A 21085-nucleotide genomic window follows, 5' to 3' on the forward strand; every position below is an offset into this window, starting at 1 on the left:
CGAATCCACATCTAGTTGTATCTGTGCCATTTTTTTATTAGTTGGAGAATAAATAAATTGTGTTTAAAAATATTGTTGGTTTGATTGCGACAGGATAGATCTTGCTTCAGCCCTTCTTATTTACGTAATTGACAACTTGATGCAACCAGCTCGACTCTAGTCTACCGAGACCGAGTAGATTAATTGCTTCTTTCAGATTTTCCTGGATGTCGACAACCTTATCTCGTCGGAATTGCAGCTGAAAACGGAAGAAGATGAGGGTGTTGGTGCGGCAAAAGAAAGAGGCAGAACGTGTGTTAGGCAGCTAAATAACTTTAATGACAAAAACTATGAGAGAAGAGAGAGTAGTAGGGGCAGCAAGGATCTTCGGGAACAGAGACACGCTTAGCGTGCAGACAATTCTTTTCAAAGAGTGTGTGTGCCTGCGCCCACGCCAACCCACCTGCCCGCCGAATAAAGACTATCTCTGCGTTTGTTTTTTTATTTTATAAATATAATATTGCAATGCAAGAATGGAAAACAGGAGGAAAAGGCTTCTCTTTTGTCGTCGATTAAATGCGGCGCGGCAGTGTCCAAGCTGCACACACGTAATTTAAAAGTATGGTCGAATTTCGCACCCGTGCCCTGCCCTGCCCAGCCCAGCCAATCCGTCCGATTTCTCAGGCACAATAAAACACACGCAGGCGACGCAATTCTCACAATTGATCCCTGGCCGTATTTTTTATATATGTATAATAATAATCTGGTTCTCTTTGTATTTTTATCTTTCGCGTGTGCATGCAGTGAAAAATAAAAGAGACACTTTGCTACAATTGTTCCTTACAAGTGATACAAGCCTTGAATTTTAATTCATTTATATTCTGTTCATCATAAATAGAGAATACACAACAGCATTTTGTTTGTTTGTCTGTTTGTCGTCAGAATAAATGAATAATTAATAAATGTAGTGACTCGTCAACAGTACACGACAGTGCAGAGAAACGAATGACAATAAAAAACAGCTCCTAATTCCTTCTTTATTTATGTATATATTCCCCCAAGTAATCGCTCATTTACCATCAAGACAATAAAATCAAGCACAACAAATCGAGAAAGGAGAAAGGGAAAAACAGAAACAGCGCGCATATATTCCGTAAAAACTGCAAGATTAACCGTAGAGTGTGTGTGTACGTCTAGTTTACGTTTAAATTAAAAAACCATAATGCGAAACAAACGGTCGGACGACGCTCGTCTTCTACTTTTTTGGTGCGGGCGATAAAAGTTTGGATTTTCTTTCTTTCTTTCTTTTATATCTAGGTAGCTGTCTAGAAATGAGTAACTCTTGGATTGCCTCGATCAACAATAGGATGGCTTTTCTTTCTTCGAGAGCGAAAGCGGCCTCCAGCCCTCCTTGCATTGCTTAGCTGCGAATTAATTTAAAAAAATTAATAAAACCCTTCGACACAAAAATCCGGATCGCTCACTTTTTCTTCAAGGTGAAGAAGCTTCGCTTCTTGGGCTCGTCCTTGCGCTCGCCAGCTGGCAGGGTCTGCGAGCGGGAGGGCCCGGCCGAGTTGTCGGCATCACACATTCCTTTGACGTTGCTCACCCAATTGTTCATCTCCTCGTCGTCCTTGGCCTGGAACAGGAACTCAGCCCCTCCGGCCAGCCTGAAATTGAATAAAAAAAATTTAATTTTGAATAATTTCGGGTCCGAGCGCCACTCACTTGACTCTGAAGACGTGCTTCTTCTTGGTGTAGTCGCTGGCCACCTCGCTCGAGCCGCCGCGCAGGTCGAGCGGCGCCTCGCCCTTGAAGAACACGTCGGGCGTGGCCTTGGCGCTCTTCTGGTCCTTGTAGAAGACGAGCTGCGACACGCGCAGCACCACGAACACCTTGTCCCAAGACCTGAAGCCGAATTAAGATTAAAAATTGAGAAAAAGGTTGAAACACCACACTAACCCCCGTTCGAAGACTGGAAGTCACTTAGTTTTAAATGAATAAATTGATGTAAGGGCTTGATTGATCAATTACTGAGAGTTTAATAGTACTAAATCAAGTCAATTCTTAAGTTTAAACCGGTAGATAAGTTTTAATTTACTACTCAACACAATGGAACCCCCCTTCACTCCCGGAGTTTATTTAAAACACCCCTAAAAAGTACCACGGACACCTTGTCCCAAAACCTGAAGCCGATTTAAGAGCTTAAATTGAGAGAAAAGTTGAAACACCACACTAGTCCCCGATCTAAGACTGGAAGTCACGAGTTATTAATGAAGAAACAGATGGTCATTCCTCTGCAGTTGTTCTGCTAGGAATTTATAGCCCACGAAATGTGTTGAGCAGAGGTTAAAATTGCTTTTTTTGAACCGAACCTCCATAAGGAGGTCGGGGGCTAGTGTGTGTACAACGCAAAAAATCCCATCGGGGCCTCCCTGACGATTCTCCCCTAAATCAAACAAGAACGAACCTGTTGCTGGCCTTCTTGGTGGTGTTTTCCCACTCGTGCTTGCGCACGAGGAGTCCCTCGAAGATGTCTCCGTCGGCGGTGGCGCGCTCTGCAAACACAAGAACAAGTTAGCTCCCCTCCCAAAGCAAAGGTGGGGGACAATCGAGCGGGGGCGGGGGTGAGGAGACGAGCTGGACGCGGGCAGAGAACGAGAGACAAAAGCAGCGTACCGGAGGCGCGTTCTAGGTTCGACTCGTCGTCGCTGGCGCTGCCGGCGACGCCACTGGCCGCCGCCGGGGACTTTGCCTTCTTCCAACGGAAGCTGCGGAACGGAGACTTGGAGCGGGCCGACTCCTTGCTGCCCGGGGTCTTCTTGCTCGGCGTCACCGCCGCTACAAAACGCATGCCCAAATCAATGCACGTACTCACGGTTCAGGGTCCGCCACCACAATTCCGCCTCCAGCCCTGAGGTTAGCTGGGTGCCTCCGCCGCCAGAGTGTGTGTGTAATGCCACTACAACTACTACCAGAGTGCTTTCTCCACGCGAAAACGGTAAAGCCGAAATACAGACAGCTTCGCGAAAGGGTTAAATGGGACCATCACCGCGGGTTTTAAATTCAAATTCTACTAAAACAGGAATCTGAAATTTAAAACTTGTTGCCACTTGCAAGTCCCTGGGCTCACCTACAGACAGCTGAAACCCTGTTCCAACCAGCTGAAACCCGGTTCCAACCTTTAACTAGCTGAAACCCTGTTCCAACAAGCTGAAACCCTGTTCCAACAAGCTGAAACCCTGTTCCAACAAGCTGAAACCCTGTTCCAACCAGCTGAAACCCGGTTCTAACCTTTAACCAGCTGAAACCCTGGCAACAGATGGCACTGCACTGTTAATTTAATCCAAATTCAAATTCCAGGGCACCGAGTTTCAGTCCAGCCGTAAACAAATCAGAAAATATCAGTGCAACGCCTCCTAGTGGCGGCTCCGGTTACTAACAAATGGCAACAAGTCGGTCCCAAACTTGACCACACTTCGTGAAAGCGAACTTTTGGGAGCGAAGCACGGAAAGAGGGTGCAAAAATAGTGCTTGAGACTTACTCTGGCGGGCAACGCCACTGGTCGAGGGTTGCTGCGGTTTGTTAGCTCGTGGCTGCGTGCGAGCCGTCACCGGAGGAAGGGGAGGCACGCGGTGCTGCCCGACTCGACCTCCTGCATGCATCAAATCAAAGGAGAGAGACAACAACCACATGCACATGCCGAACCGGAATGCAAATACCCACCTTTTCGCATTTTGGGGTTAGTCAAAAGTCAACTTTAGAGCCATTATTTGCAGTAGTAAAAAAACTGGGTACATCAGGGTAGGGGTGGGGGTGTTCAGGGGGAAGCTACGGGTCGCCACCTTTGCCATTCTTTGGTCAAAAGGATGAAAAGGTGGGCGACCTACGTACCGACAAGGCTCCGACCCAGATTTGTCCAGGTTAAAAACCTTGAATCAACAGATTTTCATTTGTTTGTTTATCTGGCATTTTCGGAACGTTGTCGTGGCGAGAGTGCATTTAAAGTTCTAGCCGACGTGTTTTGCAGACAGAAAGAAAGAAAGAAAGATAGAGAGGAGTCCAAGCAAGGCCGAGCTCACCTTCCACGTGTGTGCTTGGCTGCTCAGAGGCAGAGGAAAGCCTGACAGAAGAGGGCTTGCGGTGCACGGCTGCACGAGTGTGTGAGCGAGTGCGCGGCCAACCGACCGATCGACCGAAACCAACCAACCGAAAGCGGACACGGGGAACAGACATGGAAAGAGCGAGTGTGTGTTAGCAAGCCACTACGCACAGTCCCAGTTCAAATCTGGGGAAACTGGCAAATTTTGGCCCAGGGGTGCACACCGGGGCGGGCGTGATTGTTAGTCGGCCGTCTGTCACGAAGAGAGGGGCGGAAATGGACCAAAAATACTAAAATACGGGCGCCTAGCTTACCATCTTGTCCGTCGTCCTTGCCGCTTTCGCCTTCGGGGGCCTGCTGGCTGTCCACTCTGCAAAATTAATGGTTCGTTAGGGTTATAACTGATAAATGCCATGAAATAGTTCTTCAAGCTGCCACCAGATGCGTTACTACGTTAAAAAACGGCATATTGCCGCTGACAGGTGGCGCCACCGATAATTTACAAAGGAGTTCTTTTAGTCGTAATGCAAATAGAAGAAAAGTGTAAATGAACGGTGGCGCCATCAGTTGGCAGATCCGGAAAACACCAATTTCTAATGCGATCGACTGGATTTAAGTATTAACAAGAATTCTCTACAAATAACGCTCCTTGGTGGCGGCTTCGGGAACTACGCAATGGCAACCATGACGTTTTAAACGAACCTGTCGGAGGCGACATCTTCTGGCGAGCTGACAACGGCCGTCTTGGCCGCGATTTCCTCCTGTCTCTTCTGTTCCTCCTCCTCCTGCCGCCTCTTCAGCTCTCGCAGCTCAAACTGGAGGGAAATCAAATTGGAATTATGCTCCGAAGGTGGATAAATTCACGTACCTTGCGAGCCAAAACCATAATTTAGTGCGCTAACTACAAAAAGGGTGCAAACAAGAGGATTTTTTTAGCAACATGCAAACCAACACCATTTATTATTTTAATCACAACACAGAAAGCACATGGACATTTTTAATCTAGTCCGGAGAGTCCGGATTGCAATAAAGTTGGTCAGCCTGCGGCCCCATGAGGGCGTTGAACGACCGTCTATTCGAGGCAAGCTGGTTTTCGTCGGCCAAGGTCTGCACGGACGCGGCCAAACTCGAGAGGGAAGACACCGAGTTGTTGGTCAGCATCGATTCGGACGAAATGGAAAAGACCTGTTCCTTTTCTCCGTTCAAATTAATTTCGCTCATCGGAGTGTCCGGAGGGGCGACGAACACGTCATCGTCCTCGTCAGTCACGGAGCCGTTTTCGTTCATGAGGCGCCAGAGGAACGAGTCCTGCTTCTGCAGAGGGGGGCGGGGCTTGCCGTCCAGCGCGTGTCCCGTCGACGAGAAGCTGCGTTTCGAGCTGCGCGACGCCATTTTCGGCTTTCCCACCACCATCCAGCGCACCAGCTCCTCCAGGGTCCAGCCGCGGACCAGTTTGCCGGAGGACGGACGCCGGGAGGACCCGGACGAGGGTCTTCGGGGCGACGATGGCGCCGGAGGGGCGCTCCACGATAGTGTTTCGAGAAGGAAGGGCGCCGGGCTGCAGCCCTCGAACGACGAGGTCATGCCGGATTCGAGCTAAAATTGGACATGCACGTGCTAGCCAACCGACACCAACAACTACAACAACAGGAAACGTGCAGGAAGCGTTAGGCATGCGGGTAGACCGGTCCTTTTTAGATTTAGACTTTGAAAAAGTCGCCGAACACTTTTTTCCTTCCATAAGAATGCCTTTTTGAGATTTGGATGAGAGTAGAAAACTGTTTATTTGTGTCTAATTGAACCCAAAGAGACGGTTAATCGTTTGAAATTCGCGGAAATACTTTAAAAAGTCGATTTAATTACGATTAAAAACACTAAAAACGGAGAAAACAGCAAGAATTCTTAGTCCTGAAGAATTCTTGATGCTGATTGGCTGAACGCATTGCGGTTGCCTAGCAACGCGGCAGTTGATGACGTAAGCGACGTCGGCCAATGAGCGTCGAGGATTCTTTCCAGCTAAGAATTTGCTGCTTTCTCCGATTTTCATGTTTGTAACCGCATTTTCGGCGGTTAAATTATATAGAAATACTCATTAACTGCAAGTAGACACCAAAGAATCTGCTTTTTGCTCATAATTAGCAAAATGGTAAGCGAATTTATGGAAAGAGGTGTATGTTCTCCACAATTAAGGGGCGTGGCTGTTGCCATAGCCCGCGATTAACTCAAAATTCACGATTTCAGCTGTTTTTATGACTTAAAAAAAATTAGTTTTCTTCACAGAAATTACGCGGAACAAATAACTAATTTTACAATGACTTAAAACGCTCAAATAAGGACCGGTTGCAGTGCTACAAACACCAAGAAGCAGCAAAAAAGCCAAATAAAATAAAATTTCCTACCGTGGTCAGCCGCTCGAGGGCACTGAAACGTTCCTCCTGGGCAGCGGCGGATTTCTCGAACGCCTCGTGTTTCTTAATCAAATTTTCGACGTCGTCGATCGAGTGCTGTCGAAAAAAGGGTAAAATATCGCAAATCTGTTAAATAAATTCAGGAAAATGTAACTTACGCCCAATTCCTGGCTCAGCAGGTACGGTTCTTGTGCTAGGAGCCAACCCTCCGCGACAGCAGCGTCTCTCGCGAACTGGTAAACCTCCAGGACTGCAATAAATCGATTATAAAAAATATTTAAACATAAATTCGAAGTCACTCACTGAGTTGGAGATTTTCCCAGCGTTCCTCCCACCTGTTGAGGAGCGAGTTTCTCTGGTTGGTCAGTGATATGAGTTTTTCCTTGATCTGCGAAAATAAAATTTATTAATTCTTAGTTATTTCTCAAATTATAAAAAAGCGCACCTCATTAGAAGCATAGTGACTGCGGCCGAGCAGTTCCTTGCCGAGCGCGATGCACGCGGCGAAATTGTCCTCCCTGGCGTCGATCTCGGCCTTGAGGCTCTGGTGGTTGTTCATCAGCAGTTCAACTCCACTCACGTCCCTGAAATTCAATTTTAAATTTGTACGATTTTTTTTTAAAAAGCCTCATTTTACCTGGCTTTCTCGGACGTGTTCATCTGCCTGATGACGTCGTCCATCCAGAGCATGAGGATGCGCACCATGTTAAAGAATTTGAAGAGGTCGCCGGTGTCGGCCAGCTTGGCGTTTCTGGCGTCGCAGTCAGCGTGCAGGGCGGCCCAGGCGGCGAGCACCTCGGCCTCGCGGTTCGTGATCTCCTTGGCCTTGTCGCCGGCGTACGACGCCTGCAGACGAGCAGAGTCGTCCCGGATGCCCTGCACCTGCGACTGCAGCGACACCAGGTCCTGACGGAAGTTCTGGTGCTTCCGCTGCAGCGCTGAAACCTAATAGAAAAAAAACACGAAAGGGAAAGTTGTAGTTAGTTTCTGAACTTTTTAATTGAATTATAATTTTATTTTTGGTGTTTAATTGCAGCCAAAGTGACAGCCCATCGTTTAAAATTCGCGGAAATATTTAAAAAAAATCATTTAAACCAATTAAAGTCCGCATTTAATACACGAAAAGCTGAGAAATCAGAAAGATTTTTTTAGTTTGAAAATTTGTCAACGCTGATTGGCTGAACCTTGGAAAAGTGGAGAATTGATATTTTAGGATTTTAGTGCTAATAATAAATATTCGATTTTAAATAATATTAAAGATTTTTCGTTTCGACTCACCGATCCAGCGTCGCGTCCGAGTTCGTCGGAGATGCCGTGCTGCTTCTCGAGGCAGCGGCCGAGCACGTCCTTGCAGTCGTGGAAGAACTTGTGCAGCTCGCGCGACGCCACCAGCATCTGGGTGCGCGTCTCGATCAACTCGAGCAGGTCCTGCCACGCCTCGTTCAGCCCGTCCTTCCACTCGGCGATGGTCGCGCTGTCCGAGTGGCCGCACTCGATCAGGCTGTCCGCCATCTGGTTCACGCTGGACACTCTCTCCGAGCCGCACGCCTCTGTCTCGCGCGAGAACTCCTTGAAACGCTCCCACAACAGCTGGAAATATAAAAAGATAAATGTAAAATGGCTGTTTTTATCTAGGGAAAAAGGGCTTACAGTGACGTGGTCGTAGTCGGTGCCGAGTTCGTGGCTGCCGGCCACCACCTCTCTGTCGGCAATCCACTGTTCGAGGTCGTCGACCTCCCTGCTCAGCATGAACAGCTGCAGTGCCTCGTCCAGCTTGGCCCTCCTCTCGCCGGCCAGGTCCTTCAGACCGGCGTACAGCTTCTCCACCTGCGACTGCTTCAGGGCGATTTGATCACTGCAAAAAACAATGAGATATTTTATATTTATAGGCAATTTCAAGGCTGAATGGTAAAATTTTTGGTGACCACGCCCCTTTTTATTTATCAATATTTTTTCCAGTATGCTGCAGTTTTAGAATTATTAGAAAAAATCAACAAATCTTTCCAACTCTCTCTCACCAAATATGGCCACGCCCACTCGGGACATGAAACCACGCCCACCTTTTTAAATGGGAATGAGAATTTGGAATCCATGATTTCTCATAAAAATTTTTACAAAATACAACTGTTTTTCAGCTGTGACTTCTGCCACGCCCACTTTTAAAATTTCATTGAGACAACGCCCACTTTAAGAATTCCGTGGAATCAAACTCCGTATTATTGATATATCACGGGAACAAAGTTAGCATTCTTGAGTTCAAGAAAACCACGCCCACTTTTTAAATATTAAAAACACGCATACTCAAAGAATTTACCGGACACAACACCAATTTTACAAATTTCGTGGGAACAACACAGACTTTTGGAGAAAAAAACTGAAAACCACGCCCCCTTCTATGCTTCCCCAGGAACATCGTCAACCTCTCAATTTCCTCAAAACCACGCCCACTTTCTGAAAAACGCGCTCAATTTTGAATTTCCCGGGAACAACGCCCACTTTTTAAAACTCCCTGTAAACCACGCCCACTTTTCGTTATTATCACTCATTTTAGGCCTGTACTTGCGGTCAATTTAAATTTCTAAACGATTTTGATGCCGAATTTATATCTAAATTTGATAGAAAAAATATTGAGACTGACCTGTCGTCGTGGTTGTCGAGTGTGAGCTGCCTGGCGGTCTCGCCGAGCTGCCTGATGGTGTCGGCGTAGTGCTCGACGGCCCTTTCGAGGGCCTCGTGCTTCTTCATGAGGTTCTGCGCGGAGATCTCGTCCTTGCCGCGGTCCTCGACCATCATGTAGAGCTCCTGCTCGCTCATCCAGGCCTCGGCCTCGCCGGCGTCGAACAGGTACTGCTGCACGCGCTCCGAGCGGAGGAGGCGGGTGCGGCGGGCCTCGAGGGCGTCCCTCAGCTCCTGCCAGTGCTGCAGCAGGTCGTCGATGAGGCGCGAGAACTCGCCGGCGTCGGCGTGGTCCTCGTCGATCAGCTTGCGGCCGTTGGAGCACACGAGCTGCACCCTCGGCTCGTGGTTGTCGATCTCGGTGCGCAGCGACTGGTTCTTCTTCTTCAGCATGTGCACGTTGAAGAGGCTGGTGCCCAGCTCGGACGACGTCGCCTGCGGCATCTTCTCGGCGATCCACAGCCGCTCGTCCTCCACGTCCCGCCGGAACTGGAACGCCTCCTTCTTCTTCTCCAGCTGCACCTGCCGCTCCACCAGGGGCGCCTTGAGCCGCTCGAACCGGCTCTCGACGCTCGCCTTCTTCAGCTTCATCTCGTCCAGCTTGTCCTCGGGCACCGTCCGCTGGAGGTAGTCCGTCTGCTGCTCCAGCTCGGACACCTGTCTCGCCTTGACGGCCATCTGGGTCTCGATCATTTGCTGCTTCTGCATCAGAATGTTGACGGACGCGAGATCGGAGCCGGTGTCGTCCTGCTCGATCTGCTTCTCGAGGTCGTTCATCCACGAGTCGATGTCGTCGCACGTCTGGTGGAGCAACACCTCTCGGTTGGCGTCGAACAGCCGCTCGCCCTTCTCCTTGGTGGCCGACTCGAGGTCCGAGAACTGGGCGCCCAGCTCCTGCGTCTTGGGCAGCACCAGCTCGGCCATCTCGGGCTTGTCGCGCATCAGCTGCTGGCCGGCCTCCTGCACGCGCAGCAGCCGCTCCTTGTTGGCCGCGATCTCCGCCTCGAACGCCTGGTGACGCGTCCACTTCGAGTGCACCGTCTTCGCGCTGCGGTAAGTCTCGTCCTGCGCAGTGATGTTCTTTTCTTGAACCTAAAACCGAATTTTCAGTACAGAAAAATTAAAATATAATAAATCAACTGACCCATTCTCCAAGTTCTTCGCAGTCCTGCAGGAATTGTCTGAGGAGGAGCTGGTCGCGCAGCCTTTCCAGCTGGGCCAGCGCCTTCTGTCTGTTGGCGCCGCGTCTGTCGGCGATGTCCTCGGCCTTGGCCTGAATCTTGTCGGCCGCGGGGTGGCCCTCGTCGCACAGGCGCCCGGCGAACTGGCACACGGCGTTGATCTTCTCGTCGTTCGCCTCCACCGTCGTGATGAACGCCTCGTGACGCTTCATCATGTTCTCGGCCTGCTCCAAATTCACCTGAAAAAGAATTTATTGGAATAACTACGATGAAAATGGTCTGGGATGGCAAATTTTAAAATATAGACTGCAAATTTGAGCTCAGCAGGGTCGAAAACTCATGAAGGGACACCAGACACGATTTATTCCATTTAGACCCTGACGTGACCATGAAGGTGAAATCACGAAAAAAATCAAATTTGGTGTCCTTTATTAGGATTTTGACCCTGAGGAGTTCAAATTTAATATTTAAATTGAACTATTAGACACAACTAATAAGAATTTTGAATTTTCGCATAAATTTAGGCTCTTCAAAATTCCCAAAAATTTGAATTTCTAACTTACCGGAGTTTCAGCCTTGCTGAGGATGTGCTCCTGTTGGGAAAGGAGCACCTCGGCCTGCTTGGCGTCGCGCAGGAACATCTGCAGGTTGAGCGACTCGGACAAGTGCTTCTGCCTGTTCTCCCACATCTGGTGCAGCTCCTCCCATCCGTCCTTGAGCGCCTTCAGACGCTCGCGCAGGAACATGTACTGCGGGTCGTCCTGCGTCGAGGGCTCCTAAATGTGTAAAACAAATATTTATAATTTTTATTTCATTATTATTAATTTGTCGTACCGCGGTGATGTTCTCTCCGTACTTCATCATGGTAGTATAGTCGTCGGTGTAGTTGTCGATCTCCTCGCGGATGCTCTGGTGCTGGCTGAGCAGCTTTTCGGCCTCGGCCAGCGAACTGGGGCTGTCCTCGGAGGCGATCTCCGTCTGAGACTTGGTCAGCCACGCCTGGAAGTGGTCCAGGTCGCGCAGGAAGCGGTGCAAGTCACCAGCGTCCTCCAGCTTGGCGTCACGCTCCTTCAGCATGTGCGTCAGCTGCTCCCAAACCTGTCTGATCTGCGTGATGCGTTCCTGGACGAGCGGCGCCTCTTCAGGATGCTCCAGCTCGATGTGCTGGGCCTCGGCCTCCAGGGAGTTCAACTTGGCCTGAATGGCCGCCAGGTCACGCTCCATGCCGGAGAGACGTCTCTGCAGGGTCATTATTCCGGTCAAATCCATCTCGAGGGCGTCGGTGCTCTGCAGAATGCGCTTCTTGTCCTCGATCCAGAGCAGCGTCTCGCGGCACTCGACGTGGAAGGTCTGCACGCCGTGCGCGGACGCCAGCTCCTCGCGCTTGGCGTCGGCGCGCTCGCGCAGCTCAGCCCAGCCGTGGTTCAGCTCGTTCTGCCGGGCCACGATGCGAGCGGAGTCTGGGTGCTCCACGTGCAGCAGCTGCCGCGCCAACTGGTTCACCACCGCTACGCGAGACGCGTTTGCGTTCATCTCCTTGTCAAAGCCGTCATATCTGGAGGAGAAATTATTTTCGTATTTAATAAAATCATAGGAAAAGAAAGAACAATAACAAGTGAAGCGAACGGGACATTACAAATGACTTTCAATTGGTTAAAGATTGAGTATTAATGGAACTTGATCTAGATAGTGAATATTAAAATTTTGACTGCAAACTTGAACTCCGCAGGGTCGAAAACATATGAAAAGACACCCAACATGAATATTTTTATTTTGACCTTCAGGTACCAACCCTGACGTGGCCTTGAAGGTAATTAACACAAATTATCATGATTGGTGTCGTTTGAAACGTATTTGACCCTGTGGAACTGAAATTTCATGTCAGAAATATTTTAATGGACACCTCAATCGAGAATTTGACCTTTTTCGTCAAAAAATGACCCTGATTGACCAAATTTTGATGTATAGATTGCCTTGTTTGCATTTCCAACTGGAAATTCAAACTCTACAGGGTCGGGAACCTAAAAAATGACACCAAACACGGTTATTTATGTTTTGACCTTCAGGGTCCAACCCTGCCGAGACCCTGAGTAACAAAAAATCGAGTTTGGTGTCTTTTTTCGACCCTGTCAAGTTCAAATTCGATGTCAGAATTTATATATTAAGCATCCAAATCCATAATTATCAATTCCTCCAATGAATTTTGACATTTCGTGGAATTTAAATACTTAAAAGAAATTTTAGTACCTGTGTCGCATGATTTCGACGTCTTCTACGTCCTTAGCAGGCACCATGGTGGCGAGCATGCGCTGCTTCTCGCCGAGCCACTGCTCGACGCCGTCCGCCTCGCTCAGCAGCTTGTAGAGCGACAGAGCGTCGAGGAGACGCTGCTTCCTCAGCTTGGCCAGCTCCAGCAGCTCGGCGTATCGCGAGTCGATGCTCGCGAGACGCTGCGTCACCACTTCGGACTGGCGATCCTGCTCTCCGAGGAGGGCGGCCTGCTGTTTCAGGGCGTCGACAGTGGCAGCGTAAGCCTTGAGCTCGTCGCTGACGTCTTTGTGCTTCTTGAGCAGCGACTGGACGTTGGCCTCGTCGCGCCCGACGTCCTCGCTGGACACGAGGCGCAGCGTGTCGAGCATCCAAATGTCCACATCATCGGCGTCGGCGAAGAACTGGTGGAAGTCGACGGCCTCCTCGAGGCGTCTGCGTCTGGCGGCCGCCGTTTGGACGAGGTGCTGCCACGCGGCGCCCAGTTCGTCGAGGCGCTCCTGCACGCGGTCGGCGCCGAAGTGGCCCTGGCGCACCAGCTCGTCGCCGGTCTGCACCACGCCCTGCAGCTGGTGCTCGTGGCTGTTCACCTCGTTCTCCAAGGCCTTGTGCTTGGACAGCAGCAGGTGGATCGTCGTTAGGTCGTGCCCGATGTCGCCCGTCGACACGATCTGCTCCTTTTCCTGAAAATCGATTCAATTAAATTTGGATTTTAATTAATTTTAACTCGGGACTGACCTTGATCCAGTTCTCCTCGTCAGCAGTGTCCCAGTAGAACTGCCACAGTTTGCGGCTCTCCTCGAGGCGGAGGCGGCGCTCGACCGCCAGCCGCACGAGCTCGGTGAAGGCGCTCTCAAGCTGCTGGACGCGTTCGACGACGGCCGAGGGGTCGCTGGGCCTGTATCCTGAGCCGGCATCGTCCTCCTGCTCGGCGGCGAAGCGCTGCGAGTGCTCCACGACGGCCTTGACGCGTTCGCCCAGCACGTTGACGTCGGCCTCGACCAGGGCGTGCTTCTGGAGGAGGTCCTCCACGCCCATCAGGTGCTTGCCGTAGTCGTCCGACAGCAGACGCACCTTCAGCTCCTCCATCGAGTCCAGGATGTACATCATCTCCTGGAAGTTCTGCTGCAGCTGCAGGGACATCTCGAGCCTGGCGCGTCTGGCGCGCAGCAGCTCGAGCAGGTAGTTCCAGAGGCGGAGGACGTTGTCCTTCCTGGCGTTGATCCTCTCGATATCGTGATAATTTTCAGCCTCGAGCTCCTGGCTGACGGCGACGACGGCCTGCACGCGTTCCTCGTACGCCAGAATGTCCGTCTCGATGGCCTCGTGCTTCTTGGCCGCGGCCTCGACCGCTCCCAGGTCGAATCCGAAATTGTCCTGCGAGACGAGCCTCTGGTTCTCGCTGAGCCAGGTCTCGCGCATGCTGGCCTTGCGGTTGAAACGCGCCGCCAGCTGCTCCAGCTTCTCCTGCCGGATCAGCTCCTCGCGCAGCGCCAACTCGCGCTCGTGCTCCGCCTTCTCCAGACGCTCCCACGCCTTGTTGATGTCCGAGATCATCTTGCCCTCGCGAGGCGTGTACGGCTTTTGGTTGTTGGCACGCATCTTCGACTGCAGCGTGAACAGCAACACCTCCAAATTGCCCTTTTCCACGAACCTGAAGCACGAAAAGAGGAGAAATTTAGGAAGTGGAATTTAATTTCAAGTCCTAAAATATCAAAAATTAATTGCTCGCGCTCCTTGGACACTGTATAAAAGGCCAGATCTCAGGTAACGTAACCTGAGGAAGGACGTTGTCAGGCAAAGGTAAAATAATGCGCTCAAAATTACTAAAAAAACTGACTTTAGAGAGGATCTCAGGTCGCGTGGTACCCTGAAAAAGGTCGTTAGGGTACTGCAGGTCAAAGCCCTGTTCAAAACCTGTCCGATGAGGGGTCGTGGTCGAGGATCGGATGAACGGCCGAATTTTAACAAAAATAAAACCATTTATCGGCTGTTCCTCGCGCAGAGCCAACAAACCGTAAAAAATTAATTTTAATTTTTCTATGTGCGCGAAAAATTTGAAGATCAGTTTGCAGACCGGCAGCGGTATTTAGCATGCGATGGAGTCGGTTAAACTATTAAATTTTGCTACTTTTGGGAAAAATCGCGAATTTTCGGTTTCCCATGTTAACCTTATGGAGAAAATGCGAAAATCACGTTTTTCGAGGTTCAAAGTCTATTTACTTCTATGATTTTGATCGGATCGGCTCGTGTTTGGTCTTAAAATGATCCTAGATAAATTTCGCGTCGATTGAGGATTAAATTTTAATCGAAATCTTGCCTTGGACCGGAAATAGAGCCGGTAATCAAAGAACAATTCGTCCTGGTCCCGGCAAAATTGCGTAACTTTCAACAACCAAACGCGAATTTCCTTGTTGCAAGAAAAGGTCAACAATCAATTCGACAATGAAAATTTGGGTGTTTGTTGAGCGTTGCGCAATTTTTCCGGGACCAGGACGAATTCAACTTTTTTCGAAAATTTGGCAGAAAAAATTCTAAAAAATTCGGAAAATGGTCTGATTTCAGAAAACCGCACACGGTAGAACGCGCCTAACCAAGGGGCGTTGATTGGTGCCAAAATCGGCGACATCCGGCCCATAGGGCCCCGAAAACCACAATTGGCAAGTGTCACTAATCCTGTTTTTCGACTTTAAAAATTAATAACAGGCTCTTAACACTTCCCGTTACATTCTGCGTCGCTTGAGGAGCCACTTTTTCGAATTTAAGTCCTGGGCCGAAGATATTTAATGTCCAAATAAAACAAACAAACCCCAATCCGATTGTGTTGCAACGTTTCGAGTCCAAAACTAACAAACATGTTGTTTTTACTAAATGTGTACTCACTTGGGGGGCTTTTCGACTGTGCGGTAGGAGCTGAACTGGGCGAGCTGGGTCTGCACGCCAGTGAGCGAATTGGCGAAATTCCTGTCGCCGAGGCTGTCGATGGTGGCCTCGATCCACTTGAGCAGGTCCGAAGTGAGCGACTCGTACTCTGCGATCATCTTGTCGTTGTCCATGGCGATGCCGACCACCTTTCCGATTCGCTTGCCCTGCACGGTCTCCTGCTTCAGTTTGGAGAAGTAGTGGTAGTAGGTGACGACGTAGGTGATGATCGACTTCTCGTCCGGCTGCTCGACGAACACGTCCTCCGCGTCCAGCAGCTTGGTCAGCCCCAACTTTTCCTCGGCCACGTTGAACGCGTTGTTCAGGTTGTGCATGGCGTTCGACTTGGACAGCTTGTCGAACTGGATCAGGTCCGGACGGTGCTTGTGGATCAGCGCGTTGAACGCCAAACCGTCGCGCCACGACGTCGTGAAGTTGCGCACGTTCACGTTGTGGTAGCCGGCCGTCTTCATCTGACACCAAAGCAGCAGCGCGTCCTTGGCCGATTTTGTCTCTTTGTTGTCTGTCTCCTCGATTGTGATGTCTTGGATCTGCGGATGCGAAAATTTAATATATTAAAAAGGGAGGAATTGGAGAGAAGAACCAGTTTGAAGAGCGCCATGGTGAAAGACTTGTGTTTAAATGGAAAGACTAATTTGGAAAAATATTATTTGTTTCATATTAGTCGATGTTGATGTTTTTGTTTGACATTTAGTAAATAGGATTCTCTTTAAAATTAATGTTGTTTAAAATCTAGTAATTAACGGGAGATTATAGTAAAAAATGCTAACAGGGAATAAACAAACAACGTTTCGCATATTTAAAAACAAGAATATTTAGAAAAAAATTTAAATTCTCATTGGGGGTGTTTGAAATCGTAATTCTGACATCAAATTTGGCTTCCGCAAAGTCGAAAACATAGTAAACGACATCAAACTCGATTATATATGTGAACTTCCATCAGGGTCACGTCAGGGTCGGCCCTGAAGGTCAAAACATTAACCATCGAGTTTAGTGTCATTTTATAGGTTTCCGACCCTGCAGAATTCGAATTTCAAGTCTTAAATGAAAACAGAGCATTCAAAACATCAAAATTTGGAAATATTATGTCATTCAGGGTCATTTTTAGTCGATAATTTTAATTTTCTTGGTTTAGGTGTCCTTAAAATCAATTCCTGACATCAAATTTGAGTTCCCCAGGGTCGAAAACGTATAAGACGACACCAAACTCGATGATTTGTGTTAATTACTTTCAAGGTCTCGCCAGGGTTGGACCCTGAAGGTCAAAACAGTAAAAATCGAGTTTGGTGTCAATTAATAGGTTTTTGACCATGAGGAGTTCAAATTTGATGTCAGTTTTGTGTTAATCCAATCCCTTAATAATAATTTACAAAATTTTCCTAAGTTATAGACTTCAGATAGTCCAGAAACACCATGGTTATTAAAATTTTGATATTTTAGACACCATACTCATTGATTTTTTTAATTTTGTCGTGTTTCGACTCTCAGGGTCACGTCAGGGTCTAACCCTGAAGGTCGGAATTGACCTCACATGGTAAGCTAATTCGGAAATGGCAAAAAATCTGATTCTCTGACCTGGAACCTGAGGATGATGGTCCAGATGAGGCCGAGGTTGAGTCTTGGGTTGCCGTCGACGATGTCGTGCGAGCCCATGTTTTCAAGGTGGACGCGCTGTTCGCGGAGGAACTGCAGCGCCTTGTCCACGTTCTCCAGGCAGTGGATGCGCATCTTGCCCTTGGTCGGCCTCGGCTGCAAATTCGCGAATTAAAACCACAATCCATTTAAATACGAATTATTAAACAAACTCACGAGGCGTTCGCCGGACAGAACTTCAAGCAGCTTGATCAGCATTTTTCCGTCGCGCATGTCCACGTAGAGGTCGCCGATGCGGCAATTGACGCGCACCAGGTGCGAGTTGACCCATTTCTGGAACGTCTTCTTCTGTACGCTCTCTCGCTCGTCTGCCAAATTTTAAAGCAAATCGATTTATTTCTGCTGGGAAATTTCAATATGATGCTGAAATGCGTTTTTAAAGAGGGGAAATTTTGTTTGTGAATTTTTAATAATTATTCTTATAAATTAAAATACATAAAATAGGAAAAGGTCAAAGAAAGGACGAAAAATATTGACAAAAAATTAATAAAACGATCACAGAGCCTCAAATTTGCTTATATTTTATTTTTGAATTAATTTAAAATGAAATACGGACAATTAAAAATTTTATTTAACTTTTTTAAAAATTTAAATTGACTTTAAAAAATTTAAAACAAAATTATTTTATGAAAATTTCGCTTTTTATATTTTATTTTCCATTTTTAATTTTTTTACCGGCGAGGGCTTTGATTCTGGAGCGTTCGAAGAGTCTGGAGGACGAGTTTCCGCCGTCGTACTCAAAGTCATCGACGATCTCCTGCTGCTGGCTGGGGTCCCAGCGGACCATGCTGATGTCGGTCGTCATGCTTCACTCTGCACTCTCTGCGGAACAAACACACACACACACACACGAGTCAGTCGGTGTGTTAGACGCGGAGGGTGCAACACACAACGCAAGCATCGATTTTCCGCCGCTGGTGCCGCAAAGAGCAAGACCGGCCGCCAATTAGCCTCTCTATAGAGTTCTTCCCGACGCCCGCCCGGCCCGGCACGTTCCCAAAGGTCGCGGCCCGCCCAAAGACGGAGGAAAATCGAAGATGCGAACAGATGACGCGGCAATTTCGCGTCACATCAATCCGGATTAACTAGGGCAAGCGCCGATTTGACGCCAAATTCGGTTTATTTTTAAGCGAATCGAGTGTCGTGCTTTATCTCAACATTTTAAAGCAGCAGCACTTTAAAATGATAAAGGCCCTTCGAGAGAAAAGGAGGGGCCGCCGTTAAAGCCGACCAGTCACAAGCAAAGCCTAATTTAAATCGTCAGAACACACTGTAAACAAAATTAGATTAAATAAATAACGGAAATTGAGGTAATTCTTTTTTTAGAAATTCTTTTCCGAACAGGATTTTCCAAAATATTAAAGAAAAATTGCAGAACGGTGAAAATACAGCTTAAAACTTCAAGATATCCGTCAAAATTTAAATAAATTTCAAATTTCTTTCCGAGAAAAAATTTAAAAATTGATCAGAAAATTGTTAACAAAAATACAGAACGAAAATTTTGACGCGTCTACTAGAATATCAAGCAAATTTCGAGATTTAAATAGTTTTTAGTTCGAAAAAATCGATTTGAAGACGCCAATTTTATTGCAGAACTCGACAATTTGCGAAAAATCATAAAAAAATTATTTCTTGGGCTCAATTTGAAATTGCGAGCCTAAATTTTCAATCGTTTAACCATTTTAAATCAGCTAAACGTCCAAAAATTGCAGAAAATTTATAAAAATTAATTTTAATTTCAGTGGAAATGATTTTTCTTACAAATTTTTTAAGAATTTAAAATTAAAAGGCCCCTGAGAACGAACTTTTCTAGCCTTATTTAATTAAAATGACAGTTTTTGCGTAAAAATGGATTTTTTGGGTTTAAATAATTGGCAAAATCATCGAAAATTAGATGTTAAAAAGCGTTTTTAATTTTAAAAATAAAAAAATCTTTGAAAAGTAATCCAAAATTTGAAAGAAATGAATTTTCTACAGTACAAAAATTTAAATTTAGAGTTTTAACTCAGAAAAATCTAAATAAAAAATCAAGAAAATCTCAAATTTAACGAATTTCTCAAAAATCATAAAATAATTTCATCTAAACGAGTTTCAAAACGAATTTCGAATGGCTTTACGCCACGACGAATGTTTTGATTTGACCCATTTGCAGCGAATGCAATTACAAAAAATAATCGTTTCGCTGGAAAAGTTGAGTCGCGGTTGCGAGTCGGAAAATCAGAGAGCGACGTGAATGTTGAATGTCGAATGTTGGTTGTTGGTTGTCGCGTTGGATCACGCACGGCCGCGGCGCCGACTGGAAAGGCACGTTTCCGCCAGGGTTGCCAGCTGCCCGTCTGCTCTGCAGGACAGGCCGGTGCGGGACTCGCACAGCCGCGCGTATTGATCGCCGGTCGAGGGGTGCGGTGCGCCGCCGAGGGGTGAAAACCTCCCCCTCCACCCGCCCTTGGCACGCTGCAGTCCCAAAACAAATCGCTTTCTGCTGCAGTTTTTTTTATTTATTCCATTTTCTGATTTAAATTTAAAAAAAAATTAATTATCGACCGATAAAATGCTCACGAGTGGTTACGGCTCGAGATTAAATTGCTTCCCGACAAAAACAGCAGATAAACCGAAGAGCTGCTTTTCTTTTTTAAAAGAAAAATGAACTCGCTCCGTTCTTCGGTTGACGTGAGACGAAAGACGAAAAAAAACAGGTCGGAGCAGTTTATTTGGCGAGGCTGGAAATGCAACACCAAATTGAGTCAGCAGGCTAAATTTGCACCGACAAATCATTTGCATTCCGCTTCCAGGAACGCCTCAAGGCTCGACAAATTTATAAGGAGCCGCGGCCTAAAATTCAAAAACCGCCGCAAGAAGCGGCAGCTTTCTCCCAAACTCGGTGGGAATACAATAAAAAAAACGGGTCACGGACCGTGCACACCCTCGACGTCCGGCGTTCCCCGTTCCCATCCACAACGGGACCAAATTTAATTACAAAAAAAAATTCTAAAATAAATTCTAATAAAATAAAAATTTATTTTCTCATATAGGACCCTTATAATTTAAAAAAAATCCAAAAATCCCATATCGCACCGGCTGGGCACGTTCGCCGATGTACCGTTCGTTCTCGGAGTGTCGGAGTCCGTCCGTGTCTGGATGCGGCGGGACAACGCCCACCCAGGGCAGACGCGCCCCGGGCCCTTCCGCCCGTCTTTCGTCCCTCGCGGACCCCTTTACAACCACCCCTGACCCCATCCCGACCCGTCGGGGCGTCGGGGGGGCGTGCGGCGGCCCCGGGGGCCAGCGCCGGGCGCCCCCAGTGCCCAGCCATCTTACTCGAGGCTCGGGCGGACGCGTTTAAAGGGCTTACCGCGGCGAAGCAGACCCGATGGATGTGTCCCTTGGGCGGCGCCAGGCGTCGCGCGGCCCCGCTGCACACGCACTTGACGTAAAACACTTTCGGCCACTCGGCACCGACGACTTTCGGCCTGCTTTTCGCTCTGTAACTCGCTCTCCGCTCACTTGTCTGCTCAGCCGCGCGCACGAATACCACGCCACTCTCGCCTCTCTCCGCCGCCGCTCACCGCACGCCAAGTAGATCCTCCGCCGAGCTGACAATTCTCGGGTTTAAAACCGTTTTAAAGCAAATTGGGCCCTTTCAAAACGTTCTTTGGAGGAAGATGAACATTTTGGGTGATTTTCGACACTTGGAATCCCTCCGCGAATTAATTAAATTCGTAGCAATGACCGATGAGGTCATACTAAATTTACACTCGGCGGTGGGCGTGGCCCTCGGGGTGTGTCGGTCTGTCAAAAACCCTTCTAGCACCCGGTATTCAACCCTTTTTCACTCCCCTTTCCAGGGTTTCTGCATTCGGAGTCTGAAATTCTT

General features: G+C 48.0%; 1 protein-coding gene across 6 annotated transcripts; it reads right to left on the reverse strand.

Annotated features, from left to right (window-relative positions):
- Positions 1-292: 292 nt before the first annotated feature.
- Positions 293-20762, reverse strand: beta-Spec (spectrin beta chain). Of its 6 annotated transcripts, XM_065475365.1 has the most exons (26): positions 20564-20760; positions 17887-18033; positions 17368-17519; positions 17134-17307; positions 15499-16088; positions 13354-14269; positions 12595-13298; positions 11182-11902; positions 10911-11123; positions 10311-10586; positions 9129-10258; positions 8141-8345; positions 7769-8080; positions 7128-7435; positions 6936-7074; positions 6794-6878; positions 6649-6740; positions 6482-6586; positions 4785-4897; positions 4397-4452; positions 3525-3635; positions 2659-2820; positions 2450-2537; positions 1708-1887; positions 1464-1649; positions 293-1403 (listed from the first exon to the last, which is right to left on the reverse strand). In XM_065475365.1, exons 2-26 carry the CDS (start codon positions 18014-18016, stop codon positions 1400-1402), a joined length of 7152 nt encoding a protein of 2383 aa, XP_065331437.1. In that variant the 5' UTR covers positions 18017-18033; positions 20564-20760; the 3' UTR covers positions 293-1399. The 6 variants fall into 6 exon arrangements, with proteins under 6 accessions (XP_065331437.1, XP_065331438.1, XP_065331439.1 ...); XM_065475366.1 differs by lacking the exon at positions 3525-3635; XM_065475367.1 differs by lacking the exon at positions 2659-2820.
- Positions 20763-21085: the final 323 nt, after the last annotated feature.

Source organism: Cloeon dipterum, chromosome 1 (assembly GCF_949628265.1).
Source record: "Cloeon dipterum chromosome 1, ieCloDipt1.1, whole genome shotgun sequence".
Lineage (NCBI taxonomy): Eukaryota > Metazoa > Arthropoda > Insecta > Ephemeroptera > Baetidae > Cloeon > Cloeon dipterum.

Coding starts and splice junctions, on each gene's coding strand:
- beta-Spec (XM_065475365.1), bottom strand. CDS start 18,016: ATGACGACCGACATCAGCATGGTCCGCTGGGACCCCAGCCAGCAGCAG. Junction 13,299..13,353: donor ACGAGGAGAACTGGATCAAG/GTCAGTCCCGAG, acceptor ATCGATTTTCAG/GAAAAGGAGCAGATCGTGTC. Junction 6,879..6,935: donor GTCACTATGCTTCTAATGAG/GTGCGCTTTTTT, acceptor TTATTTTCGCAG/ATCAAGGAAAAACTCATATC.